The sequence below is a fragment of the Bubalus kerabau genome, chromosome 5 (genome assembly GCF_029407905.1).
Source record: "Bubalus kerabau isolate K-KA32 ecotype Philippines breed swamp buffalo chromosome 5, PCC_UOA_SB_1v2, whole genome shotgun sequence".
Classification (NCBI taxonomy): Eukaryota; Metazoa; Chordata; class Mammalia; order Artiodactyla; family Bovidae; genus Bubalus; species Bubalus kerabau.
The window spans coordinates 3,079,983-3,093,799 of NC_073628.1; the positions used below are offsets into that span (position 1 = coordinate 3,079,983).

Below are 13,817 nucleotides of genomic sequence, written 5' to 3' on the forward strand. Positions count from 1 at the left end.
GGCTGAGGTTGGGGGGCAAGCAGTGAGCACATGCTGGTTCTGGCCCCGTGGTGAGCAGGCTGCTCCTCTGGGCCTGGCCATCTAGGCTGGCGCCCAGCTCGTGGCGGGGTGGTGGGGCTCGGTTCATCATGGTGACATGGTTCCCGGCACTGAGGCTTGAACCACAGACGGGTCCGTGGGTTCTTGAGCGTGAACCTGAGCCTCCGGGGACAGTCACAGACCTGAGCCAGGCCTGGGGTCTGTGGTCCCTGACCTGGCTTCTCTCCTTGGGTGGCCTTTGGCCCCTCTTGACCTGGCTGCATCCACGGCTATTTCTGGATGGTTCTTTGGGCCGAGTACCGCCCCTCCCACTGGCTCCTTACCACCGTGAACCAAGCCCTCCAGCATCTCAGGATTCCAAGAGTTTGAAGTGACTGTTATTCCAGAGCTGACCCTAACGGAGCTTCTAACAACATGTCAGCCTAGACCCCAGATTGCTTCCAAACCGGGGTCAGTGGACATGCTCTTGGCCTCCCACTGGAGTTTAAAATGCTGCCCTTGGATTTCTCTGGTGGTCCAACAGTTAAGAATGTGCCTGCTGATGCAGGGGACACAGGTTCGATCCCTGGTCTGGGAAGACCCCACATGCTGCGGAGCAGCTAAGCCTGTGCCACAGCTACTGAAGCTTTTATGAGCCTGTGCTCTGCGAAGAGAGAGGCCACTGCGTTGAGAAGCCCACACTCCAGAGCTGGAGAAAGCCCACGCCCAGCAACGGAGACCCAGCCAGAGATAAATAAAGGTTAAAAAAAGCAACCAAACCAAAAAAAAAATGTCCTTGTGATGATGGATGGAGTCATCGAGAGAGCAGATGGATTGGAGCCTCGGGGACCCAGGAAGGAGGAAGACAGAGGAGGATATTCCCCACTCTCCCCCGAAATTGAAAAAGGCTCGATCCGCCAGCAGCGACCCATGGAGAAGGTGGCACTGGGTCAAATAAACGTTGGGGTTTCCTGAACCAGCCCCGTAATGACGGCCTCTGGACTCACTGAGCTGGAAGAGCCGTTTTCTGAGAAACCCGTTTTCCCCTCAAGTCCATGTAAACTAGCGCCTGGCAGAGCACAGACTTAAGAGCAGGGGCTCCAGCAAAGGCTGAGACTCCCCCGCCTGCAGGTGGGGAGCAGGGGCAGGACCCCATCTCCTGGGCAGACGGTCCTGTTCCAGGATGTTCCAGGGTCTCACCCAGTAATTAACAGTAATCAGAGGATTTGGGGTGGGTGGTTTCTGGGGGGAGTCTGGGTAGATAAATTATAACTTTTTATTTATTTTCACTTTCAACATTAAAAGCAGAATTATTGAACAGCTCTCATGTGGAGACTGCCAAAGGGTACCTTTCTACATCAGTTGTACTTCTGGTAGCTACTAGTCTCTGTACAGCAGAACTTCCCCTTCCCCCTGAAAGTGAGAGTGTCAGTCGCTCAGTCGTGTCCCACTCTCTGCGGCCCCCCATGGACTATAGCCCGCCAGGCTCCTCTGTCCGTGGGATTCGCCAGGCAAGAATACTGGAGTGGGTTGCCATTCCCTTCTCCAAGACATCTTCTCAACCCAGGGATCAAACCCGGGTCTCGTACATTGCAGGCAGATTCTTTACTGTCCGAGCCACCTTGGAGTTTATTTTTTAGAGTAGTTTTAGGTTTACAGAATACTGAACGGAAGGAACAGGGGTTCCGTGTAACCGCCCACCTCCCAGGCTCCTGCACGGCTAGCGCCTGACATCAGCGTGGCCAGCAACACCGTGCTGAGTCAATGCCGATGCACTGGTGTTAACTCACATCCACTTTCACATCAGGCTTCCCTCGCTGTTGTACATTCCGTGGGTGTAGGCAAGCGTGTAAGGACACGTATTCACCATCAAGCAAGTTTAGCTTTACTGCCCGAAAAACCCTCTGTGCTCTGCCTGTCCCTCCCTCCCGCTAACCCCTGGCAACCACAGTTCTTCTTACTGAATGCACAGTTTGGCTTTTTCCAGAATGTCATGTAGTTGGAATCACCGAGTGTGTGGCCTTTTCAGATTGGCGTGTTTCACTTAGTCATAGGCACTTACATCTCATCCGTGTCTTTTCGTGGTTTGATAGCTCATTTTTTTATTATAGTCGATCTACAATGTTGTGCCAAACTCTGCTCTCCAGCGAAGTGACTCAGTTTTGCACATATAGACATTTCTTTTTTTATATTCTTTTCCATTATGGCTTATCCCAAGATATGGAACACAGCAACAGCTCCCTGTGCTGTACAGTGGGACCCTGCTCTCCTGTCCTATGTGATGGTCTGCCTCTGCCAGTCCCAGGCTCCCAGCCCTTCCCTCCCTCGTCTGTGCCTTTTTAGGTCCAAAGAACATTCCACTGGCTGGTACTCCACAGCTTTTATCCGTCCACCTACGGAAGAGCACCTCGGTGGCTTCCAGGTGTTAGTGATGAAAGATGCTGTGAACACCCGTGCAGGCTCCGTGTGGACAGATCTGACAGTGATCAAACACACTGGGTTTTTCTTTTTTTAAGTCAGTGGTCTAGGGCCATTTTTAAAAAATTACTTCTTTATTTAATTTCGGCTGTGCTGGGTCTTCGTTGCTGCGCGTGGACTTTCCCCAGTTGCCGTGAGCAGGGGCTGCTCTCCCGTTAGGGTGTGTGGGCTTCCCGTTGCAGTGGCTTGTCTCCTTGTGGAGGACGGGCTCCAGAGCGTGGGCTTTAAGTAGAGTCTCCAAGCTCCTGGAGCCAGTCATCCACTGCAGCCCGGGGGAGGCAGAGCCGCTCCCCCGCTTCCCCGCGCTTTACTCCAGATGCTGCGCGGTCGTCCTCCGCAGCTCTGATGATCCCAGGGTGAGCCTGTGTCGTGGCGGCTCCTAGCTGAGATCTATGACTTCCTCAAAAGCCAGCCGCCAAGAAGCAGAGTCAGACTGAGAACCAGACTTCACTCCCGGAGCAGAGAGCTGGAAGCGGCTTCCTTCCCAAGCGCAGGAAGCGCAGAGAGGCTCGCAACACGAGTGCTGCATCCCTGCATGTGGGATGCGTGTCCTGGGGGCGCTCCCGGGCTGAGCGCGGGGCCCCACGCGGGGCAAAACGGCACTCCTGGACTAAGGGACGCACCAGAGATAATTAAATCCTGGAGGAGCGGCCTGTCTATTAAAACAAAGCAGCCTGGTTTATTCTGACCGTCTGGTCCCCGTTCAGATGGAAATTTGATTAGGTAACAGTGAGAGTAGCCTAAAGAAATAGACTCGTCCAGTGGGGTCTTGGCTCATCTCCTGCTTTGGTGGGAACCTCTGGGACGAGACGGATGGTGTTTCGAGCCCTGAAAAGGAAGCGAAACTAACAACTGGAGCAAAACTTGGGGCTTTTATTTTGTGCTGTCTTCCCAAACTGGAAAGTTAGCCCAGGCACAGCAAAAACAGGGCCGTAATAAAGCTAGAAACGCCTCTCAGCCCTGGAAGAATCTTGATGAGAAGTAGAAGTTGAATATGCATTGATTGGGCTGGTTTTGCAGAGCCCCCGTGGTGAGTCCCGGCCTCGTTTCTGAGCTCCAGTGATGCCATTAGCTTCCATGCGGTGGTAGCTCATCATCTGGGCCAAGACGTGCCCGGCGCTGCCGCGCGCCCCTGCCCAGCTCCCGCACGGCCCATTAGAAGGGGCCTCGGGCGGTGGGTCCTGACTTAACGATCGTGGCCCTCCGGTGTGTATGCTGCTGTCTCGTCCTTGCCCCTGAATGAGTCCGGCGAAAATTCCCCAGAAGTAACAGCACCGTGAGGACGCGGTCCTGGGGCCTCGTAAACGTCGGTCCGCAGAGGGTCCGAGATGCGCCAAGTAGCGCTGCCGATGGAGGCCGCGTGAGGGCCACCGAGCCGTGGCCCCGGAGACATCGGGCGCGTGTGGCTGGTCACGTGCGGTTCCTGGTTCAGAGAGACCTGCGTTTGGGTGAGCAACGGCACATGCGATCCTTGCCGACGTTTTCTCGTTTGTCACCCGCCGGGTTTCAGAAAGGACCATAGGTGGCCTCACGAAGTGAGACCCGTATGTCGCTCATCTTTCCTTGGTCGTTACTGAATGTCCTCTTTCCGTTTCCGGATCCCTCGTGACAGCCAGTCCTCCTGTCTCTGTAAGCCCCCTTGCTTATGACGCTTTGCAGGGCTTTCCTTGTTTTCGATGACCTTGGCCACCTGGAGGAGAACCGGTCAGATGTTTTGTGCATGTCCCTCTGTTGAGGTCTGTCTGACGTTTGGGTCATGATTACAAGGGGGCACGCAGGTTTGGGAGGAAGGTCGCAGAGGTGGACCCCTTCTCATCACATCGTATCGAGGCACGGTCATCACTGGGATGTGGACCTTGCTCCCCTGGCTGAGCTGTGCATTCAGGCTTCTCCGCTGTGGTTCCTCTTTTTCCTCCTTTATCGACTGTCTTCTGGAGAATTACTGAGCCCCGCCCACACTCACAGATGAGGAGTTCTGCTCCGCCTCTTCCTGGGCAGAGTGAACTCCATAAACTACTTGGAATTCTTCAGCAGATGAAATTTGTCTCCTCTCTCCCATTCATTTATTTTTACTCATTTATTTTTACCAGTGTGGACGCATGGATATGCAATTTAAGTCTGAGTTATAATATAATACCACTCGGGCTTCCCCGGTGGTGCGTGTGCTAAAGAACTCGCCTGCCAGTGCAGGAGACATAAGAGATGTGGGTTTGATCCCTGGGTCGGGAAGGGCCCCTGGAGGAGGGCATGGCAACCCACTCCAGTGTTCTTGCCTGGACAACCCTATGGAATGAGGAGCCTGGTCCATGGGGTTGCAAAGAGTCAGACATGCCGGAAGCGGCTTAGCACGCACGCACGCACAATGCTACTTTATATATTTTGTTGTTCAGATGGCTCCAGCCTTGACCGCTGGGGGCTCTTGCATTTGGCTCCAATGTCCACGTGGATTCTTCTTCTCTTTCTCCTCCTCCCTCCTGCCCCTGCCCCCCTCCTCTTCCTTCTCCTTCTTCCTCTTCTTCTCACACCACTTTCTTGCTTCTGGGCACCGGAAGGTGTTCCAGGCTCATCCTGGGTGTTTCCTGCTCTAGTCATGCAATCTGCTGTTCCTTCAGCAGTCCTGGGAGGGTGGTCTTAGAGACCAAGATCTGGGCGCTGGGTGTGCTCATCACTTCTGGGGAGTCATGGCTTGTGTGCTTTCTCAGAGGAAGGAGCAAGGAGATACGTGTGTGAGCACTTGTGCGTGAATAGATACAGGCCAGTTTCCATGTGTACCCATCTGAATCTAGAGTAAACCAACCATGAATTCATACTGATGTCCCCAGTCCTCATCGGTCACCATAAGGATCATTCCAGTCCCCACCCCTTGCTTTTCTGTAACAGCCCATGCAGATGGTGAGAAACCTGGCTCTGTTCTCAGCCGTCTGTGTGTTTAACTGCTCTTTTCCAGAGTAGAGATATAGTGGTTCCCGGGTTGTTGACCTGCACCCACAGTGGGAGACAGCTTCATCCACTAGAGATCAGTACTTGTGTGATTTCTTCTGCCTTTGCTCACTCCCGCAGTCACCTGAGGTCAGCAGTTTATTCCCCCGCCTCCTCCAGTGAGGTTGTTTTTACATTTTTAATACAATTAGACTCTTTTGTCACAGTCTGCATTCCATCCTGGGATCCCACATCTCCTAAATGAACTCTTAAGCTTTATTTTAAAAATTTGCATACCTTGAGCATCCCTCTTTGTCGAGTTTATGGTTTTGACAGATGTTTGAATCTCGTATTCACCATTACAAAATCATACAGAATGGTTTTGCAACTTAAAAAAAAAAAAAAAATCCCCTGTGCTTTTTGTCAGTTCAGTCCTGCCTCTCTTTAGAACCCCTGGCAACCACTGATTGGTTTAGCATCCTCATAGTTTTGAGTTTTCCAGAATGTCTTGTAATTGGAATCATGCAGCACGTAGCTTTTTCAGACTGGCTCCTTTTGCTTAGCAACGCACACATATAAGATTGCGCTGTATCTTTTTAGGACTTGATACACTTATCTTTTTAGTCACTAAATAATAATTCGCTGTACAGATTTTCCAGTTCTGTTTATCCTGTCCACCTCCCGAAGGACATTTTGGTTGCTTCCAGTGTTTGGTGGTTAGCAGGAGTTCAGAGCAGAGGGCCTCAGACTCAGCTGCAGGTTGAGAGCCACTTGGGGAGGTTGTAGCACCTAATTCTTGGGTCATGCACCACAGCGGTTACATCAGTGTCTGAGGTGGGAACCCACGATGTCGCTGTGTAGCTGAGTCTGGGAAGCCGTATCCTCCAGCAGAGCGTGCCCTTGGCCCACCAGCGTCACTCCTAGAGCTGCGGTTTCTCAGCCCTTCAGTCCCATCGCACCATTTCTGGGAGCGGAGCCAGTACCCTTTGCATTAACGAGCCTTCTGAGTGATGCGCATGCCTCATCACTGAGAACCGTTGCTCTAGGTGATGAGCAAGGGCTCCCTGCCACGTTTCCGCTCGCTGGTCCTGGGGAGTTTTGAGGAGTCGCTGAGGTCCCTGGATTCGTCACAGAAATGTGGACATGTTCCCCTGTGATGTTGTGACTTCGGGGCCGTGTCTGAATTTTGCTGATGTGGAGGAGAGATACGGGCAGAAGGGCAAGGCCAGGAGTGTTGCCCCCAACTCTCTGCTTTTTTGACTGTATGAGTTTCTGAGGTCTCCCTTTCCAAGGAGACACCTGCATTGTGGGGACTTCTAGAACATTCTAGGCTACTTCTCCCCGGGTTTGGCAGCCACAGTCTTAGATGGGAAGGTCTCCTGGGTCACTGTCCGCAGTTCTGCATTTGGGTGGCAAAATTTCAGCGTGTCTTAGAAGGGATGTGTTGTGTTTTAGAGATGCGAGTTTTAACCAAATGCATTGTTTTAGGAAACTGAGGTTGTATGAACGTGAGCGAAGGCAGAAGCCCCGAGTCCACTGGAATACTGTCCCTCTTGCGAGTGTTTCGGGGACTCAATTTCCAGGTTAAACTGACACCGTGATACTTACCTGTCCTGTCATTGTGCATCCTTTGCTCACTCAGGTGGAGCATATTCAAAGCCATGGCTTCCTGTGACCCTTTGTGTGGGCGGAGCTTTGCAAAACAGATGGGGAACCCACGGCCTGTAGGGGTCAAGGTTTCTGTCAAAGTCATAGCTGAGCCCAGGCTGGAACTCAGTGGTTCCACCCCAAGGTCAGGCTTTGCTGGCCTGTGTTGTTCTGCACGAGGCAAATGGGCCATGGAATGAGGTGGGCGTGATTTCTCAATTAGGAGTAACTCACTAATGGGTTTTATATTCAGTGATGGGTTAATTATTTACAAAGGTAGATTGAGTGCATGGTTTATGTTCCCTCAGTCTACCCTGAGACTAAATATTAGTCCTCTGTTGTTCTGTTCAGCTCATTCTTAGCTGTGCACGTGTGTGGCATCTCTGTCTGTATACCATCGGCCGGCACTTTGCTTTACCCACCCCTCCCTCCCACTCTCAGATGTACCCACCTACCCGTCCACCCACCTCCCTGCCTGTCTGTGTAGCCATCTGTCCTGTGGGAGTTCGAGGAGACGCACCTGGTCCTCCCCTCTGGGGCAGCTGCTGTCCCCCCCAGGGCGGATCACTTACTAGGTCTGGGAATGTTCGTTTCACTTGTCTGTGTCCTGGGACACCATGACTGTCTCTCGCTGAGAAAAGAAACAAAGTCTCCTGGGCTTCGTGCCTGTCCAGGGGGCGGGGGGACGTGGAATAAGCATTGGCTTCATGGGCCATTTTAGAAATTACTTTTATGATTATATAACAATAAAGGCATTGCATAGGTTTTAAAAAATACTGAAAAAAAAAGTAAAACACTGTTGTTCAGTTGCTCAGCCATGTCCATCTCTTTGCCAGGCTTCCCTGTCCTTCAGCATGCCAGGCTTGCAGCATGCCAGGCTTCCCTGTCCTTCACCATCTCCTGGAGTTTACTCAGAGTCATGTCCATTGAGTTGGTGATGCCATCTAACCATCGCATCCTCTGTTGCCCCCTTCTCCTCCTGCCTTCAATCTTTCCCAGCATCAGGGTCTTTTCCACTGAGCTGGCTCTTCCCATCAGGTGGCCAAAGTATTGGAGCTTCAGCTTCAACATCAGTCCCTCCAATGAATATTCAGGGTTGATTTCCTTTAGCATTGACTGATTTGATCTCCTTGCAGTCCAAGGGACTCTCAAGAGTCTTCTCCAACACCACAGTTTGAAAGCATCAGTTCTTTGGTGCTCAGCCTTCATTATGGTCCAACTCTCACATCCATACCTGACTACTGGAAAAACCATAGCTTTGACTAGACGGACCTTTGTTGGCAAAGTAATGTCTCTGCTTTTAATATGCTGTCTATGTTTGTCAAACAATAATAAAGAAAATAAAACCCATTTCTAGCCAAATCCCCTGGAGAAACTCTGACTGTGGGCCAAGCACTGCCCTAGCATCAGATGTGGCCTCTGATCCTCCCAGAGCCCCACGAGGTGCTGGTCCTACTTTTATTTCTGTCATATGGGTGTAGGAGGGCTTCCCAGGTGGCTCACTGGTAAAGACTCTGCCCGCCAACCAGGAGATGCAGGTTCGAGGATCCCTGGGTTAGGAAGATCCCCTGGAGGAGGAAATGGCAACCCATTCCAGTATTCTGGCCTGGGAAATCCCATTGACAAAGGACCGTGGCAGGCTACAGTCCTTGGGATGGCCAAGAGTCAGACATGACTTGGTGACTAAACAGCAGTAACATAGGTGTGGAAACTGAGGCCCGGAAGGTTTGGGACACACGCTGGAGGCTGCCCAGGCTTTTGGGGAGCAGAGATGGGCAGCGCTGCCCCTGTGGGAAGTTCTCACCAGGCTCCCATCCTTCTGAGGTCCTGGCTGTGCCCCCTGAACCGGGGGTGGCGCACACTCCCAGCTGCAGGGGTTGTCAGATATCCCGTGCCTGCACAGCGTCCTGCCACCTGCCTTCCACCCGCCGGGCCTCACCCCACCTCCAGATGGACCAGAAGGCCTGTAGTTGGTGTCCTCCTCCTGGGCTTGTAGGCGTCTCCCATGCTCACGGCTGAGAACCTGCCTTTCAAAGCACGTCCCGGTCATTCCTGGAGCCAGAATCCCATCAGGCAGTTTGTAGGTTTAGAGGGGATGCTGTCTTCAAAGTCACCTCCAAAGATGAGAGAGACTGGTCCCCTGTGAGGTTGTATTCATGGAGGTTCTGGTGCATTTTTTAAAACTTAGAAAATTTCAAAACGCCAAAGCAGAAATATTTTAAACTAGGGTGCCAGTTGATTGCCGTTCCCAAGCGTGCTGGAGGCGGGATCACGATACCTGGTTATAGTGCAGTCGTGTAAGGGCCGCATGCACGTTACTCCATTAATAGCGCAGTCTTGTAAGGGCTACACGAGTGGGCTGGTTGACGAGCACCTACTTGCTGCTCCCATCCGCCCACGTGGGGTCTCACTGGACGCCCCCTTCCGGAACGGGAGTCTAAGCTGGGGGCTCTCCTGTCCTCGCCAGGGTGGGTCCTGGCTGGGTCTGAGCATGCCGAGTCTGCGGTGTCGGTCGGCGAGGGAGGGCCTCTGAAATTCTTAGGACATGGCCACGTGTCATTCAGTGTCCCTGAAAGGCATCCAAGGGCTGAGTCCTGTCTCGTGCAGGAGGCACGCAGGCCCTGACGGGGTGTCTGCTCCCCTCCACCTGCCTGCGTGCCCAGCGCTGGCCCCCCAGGGGCGGCCGGGCCAGAGGGCTCTGTAATTTGGAACGTCACCATTTACCAGCACCTCCCTCTTAGACAGTATTCTCCAAGTAAAGTGACATTGAGGTTGTCAGCTGTGAAAACAGTGTCGCAGAAACAAAAACTTTCTCCTTTGGACCGCCTGGCTTTGGCGTCGGCCAAGCGCAGACCGTCAGCAAGAAAGGAAAACCCGAGTCATTTGGAAGGTTGACCTTGCCCTGGGCTCCGTCAGCACAGATGTGCACTCACATCACACACGAGGAGCTGCTGTAAGAGCCTTGACTTTGGAGGGTGGCTGCCGGCGGCTCCTGACGACCCCATCCTTACGCCCTTCCCGGGTCACCCACACCCTCCTGCAGCGTCCTTTCTCTGCCAGGGAGGCAGACCCTCGGGCGTGGTTGAGGTGAGGCAGTGAGGGCCTGGCCCTTCCTCTCCCGTCTCGGGCGGCTGGGGGTCTCTCTCTGAGTCTCTTTCTCTCTGCCTGTCGGCCCTGTATCCACACCGCTGCCCATGATCCCAGCCGGTGTGCATCCCCAACACCCTCTCCAAGTCCTGACTTTCTTGCCTTGCTGATGTTTTTTGTGTAGGAATGTTCCCACTGTCGCCACGGTCCTTTAGTTGTCCTAGAAAACTCCTTCGTTTAAATATCTCTGCTTGTGAGGGTGCCTCTGGTAGATTTACAGCAAGGATGCATCTGTGGCATTCGTGAGCGTCATACCATTTCCCTCGGAAGAAAACACATAAGTTGTGTGTTCACGCACTCTGGGGTGTGTCTACCTGCTGCACACAAGTTACGAGGAGGAGGTTAAACCCGTGGGTCTCACCACGAAAAATCAAGGCACAGAGGGATTCCAGCAGTGCATTTTAAAAGCCCCCCAAACAAAGCCCATTTGTGGATAGATCAATGTCGGAATTACAAACAGAAGGGAGTCATCAATCTGAATTTGTGATGAAGTTGCATTTTCTCAGGGTCCTGTGACGGTGACAGGTGGTCCGAAGGGAATTCTGCCTCCGGGTGATAACCCACTTCTCTTACTCTCCAAACTTGCTCGAGGCTAGAACGACTCATTATTAGCTATCAGTGTTTCAGGGGAACCTGCGTGTTGTCATATTACTCTTTGCCCTTTACTGTAAGTGAAGAGCCTCTCAAATTAGCCACATCAGAGTCATGCAGTCCGCTCGACAGGGGTGATGGCGGGAACTCGAGGGACGCTGAGCAGAGCCGTCTGATGACAGAGACTCGTCCTCAGCCACAGCCCCCGCAGACTGGCCCACCTGCCCAGTGTGGGGCCCCTTCCTGACCCTTGTCCCCACGCAGGCGGACTTCAGCCTTCTGTCCCCGGGCTTTGTAGATTGGTCCTTGTTTGCGTTGGTCCCCTCCCATCACGATGATGGTCGGGGTCTCTGTGCTGGCTCAGTGGAGACCCCTGGGGGGCACGAGCTTGTGTCTTAACCCACGTTTGTTTCCTTTCAGCTCAACCCCTGGCATCTCCCAAGGTGTCTGTAGAAGTCGTGAAACTGACATGAGAAAGGCGGGCGTCTGCCTTTCCAGTCTTTTAATTTTGTTTTTATTGATTTATTTTTTACTTTCTGGCGGCACCCTGCCTCACGTGGGATCTTAGTTCCCCGACCAATGATTGCACCCGCGACTCCAGCAGTGGAAGTGTGGAGTCTTAACCACTGGACCGCAGGGAAGTCCCTTCCTTTGCATCTTCACCTGCAGCCCTAGCTGACCTATGGTTCCTCCTGTAGGGAGGCGTCGGCTGGGGCTGTGGGATTCTGTGTGCCGAGGGCAGAGGCGGCAGAGGCCGCTTCTCAGGCTCAGGGCCCACAAAGCCACGACGTTGAATGTTGCCTCTCCTCCCGTTTTGGTTTGCACGTGACCCTGAGAGTCCCTGCCGTCATCTCTAGGGTTGCCAGAGCCAGGCTGGAACTGTGTAGATGGTTGGGGTCGGCAGGTGGGTGGGGGCCGTGTTACTCTGAGGGAGTCAGTTTGTTGAGCTCTTTGGGATGTTTGAACTTGGCCATGGGGATGATCTGACCTGGCTGGTTCTAACGCATGTGTGTTCGGGCCCCTAGAGACTCCCCTGACCTTGGCCGCTCAGCTGGACGACCCCGTGGAGATGATCAAGGCCCTCCGGAACGGCGGGGCCCACCTAGACTTCCGCGCCAAGGATGGGATGACAGCCTTGCACAAAGCCGCCCGCACCAGGAACCTGCTGGCCCTGAAGGTAACTCAGGGCCCATCTCACACCGGGCCGCCCCTCGCCTGACCCCCTGTGTCTGCCCTGAACCCCTTCCTGCCCCACAACAGCCACCCCAGGGTAACCCCAAAGTCGTGTTCCCACTGGAGCTTGGAAGTGCAAGCTGATCACAAAAAGTGATCTTTCCCTTGTTTCAGCCAAAGGGCTTATATTTTCAGCTCAAACCCACCTCTCTCCATAGAAAGGGGGAGCCGATGCTGGGGCAGGGGTAGGGGGTGGGCCTCAGCCCCATCTCACTCCCCACACGGTTATTCAGGCACGCTCTACCAGCCCAGGCTCTGAGCCATGCCATGGAGCGCAGGACAGCGGGGCTCAGGCCCGCAGGACAGCGGGGCTCAGGCCCCCAGCCCTCTCTCTGTCAGGACGAGGAGGGGAGGGGACCCACTGCTGGGGGCGGAGGACCCACAGATGGTGCTCTTGTATAAAGCAGATTTCTTAACTTCATAGCGGCTGCCCTTGTTCAGCTGGCTTCCTTGGAAATCAAGTGTTTATGACGACTCTGGCTCGTTTCGCCCCCTGCGGGACGCGCACAGAGATGGTTTACACTGTACCTTTAGGTTCAATGGTACAACTCTTTCCTGCAAATGTCATCTCCCCCCTTACTCTCCACTGGCCCACAGGGGTCAGCCGGGCAGCAGGTAGTGCCCGAGGGTCACCTGTGCAGAGCGCCTCCATCCCCCGGGTGTGTAAGCCTGTGCGTGTGCCTGGCATCAGATGCTATTTCAGTTCCAAGAGGCCAGGAAAAGTACAGGAACCTGGGGCTAATGGTCACCTTGCCCAGGAGTGGGGAGCATGACCCTCCTCTTCCTTCTTGATTGACTCACTCCTGTAGAAGGGGCCATGAGACCAGTGACCTCACGTTTGGTGTGTTTTGTCTTTTTTCAGACCCTCTTGGAGCTCGGCGCATCCCCGGATTATAAGGACAGCCACGGCCTGACCCCGCTGTATCACACGGCGGTGGTCGGGGGCGACCCCTGCTGCTGCGAGCTGCTGCTCCACGAGCACGCGGCCGTGAGCTGCAAAGACGAGAACGGCTGGCACGAAATCCACCAGGTGTGCGGGGCTGCCCTCACCTGCCAGCTGGTGGGCGGGCCTGGGGTGCTGGGCGAGCGCCCCTCCATAGGAGCCATGGGTGCTCCGGGCGCCCCCCAGCCTGGGCTCCCTACAGAGCCTGGGACCAGGGGCTTTCTGAGTGCGGGTGACCCGGCAAAGGGCCCGATGTCCTTGTACGAGGCACACGTTTCCGAGATCCCCCTGCAGTAGCGGGGCTGGGGGAGTGTCGGCTGCGGTCGTGGCAGAAACAGAATCCACCTCATGGCTCCGATGAGTCATCTCTAGTGGACAGAGGGCACGGAGAGGAGACTATGTTCGCCCGCGGGGGAGGGCGCCGAGAGCTGGGCAGAGTCACGGAGGATGCGCAGAAGAGGTACCTGCGCTCTGTCCTCCCGCCCTCCCATTGGCTGAGTCCCTCCAGAACCAGCCAATCAGAGAGCCCAGTGGCGCAGGGGTGGAAGTGAGGTCTTCCCTGAGGATGGAGGGGGTTTGGGAGAGAGGGGCAGGGATATCCAGCCAGGAGGTCAGGGAAGAGGCTCTGATGTTCTCACACTCGGCCTTTACATTGCAGTGACTTTCACTGCTTCTCAGGCTACCTGTCTTTCCCTTCGACACCCTCGCCTTACACACCTGCCCATCTCAGCAGGTTGACGCACCCACCCACTGCGGGCGGAGGGGTGCAGAGGTGCAGAGGTGGGCCCACCCCAGTCTGGCGTGCCTAGCGTTCAGTTCTGGCGCGTCCACGCAGTCTGGA

General features: G+C 54.3%; 1 protein-coding gene across 1 annotated transcript in view; it reads left to right on the forward strand.

Moving 5' to 3' along the window:
- Positions 1 to 13,817, forward strand: part of SHANK2 (SH3 and multiple ankyrin repeat domains 2) — a 468,460-nt gene that overhangs the window by 27,302 nt on the left and 427,341 nt on the right. The window contains exons 5-6 of the mRNA XM_055580557.1: positions 11,826 to 11,977; positions 12,896 to 13,063. Coding sequence (XP_055436532.1) covers positions 11,826 to 11,977; positions 12,896 to 13,063 — 320 coding nt within the window. The remainder of the gene's footprint in view (positions 1 to 11,825; positions 11,978 to 12,895; positions 13,064 to 13,817) is intronic.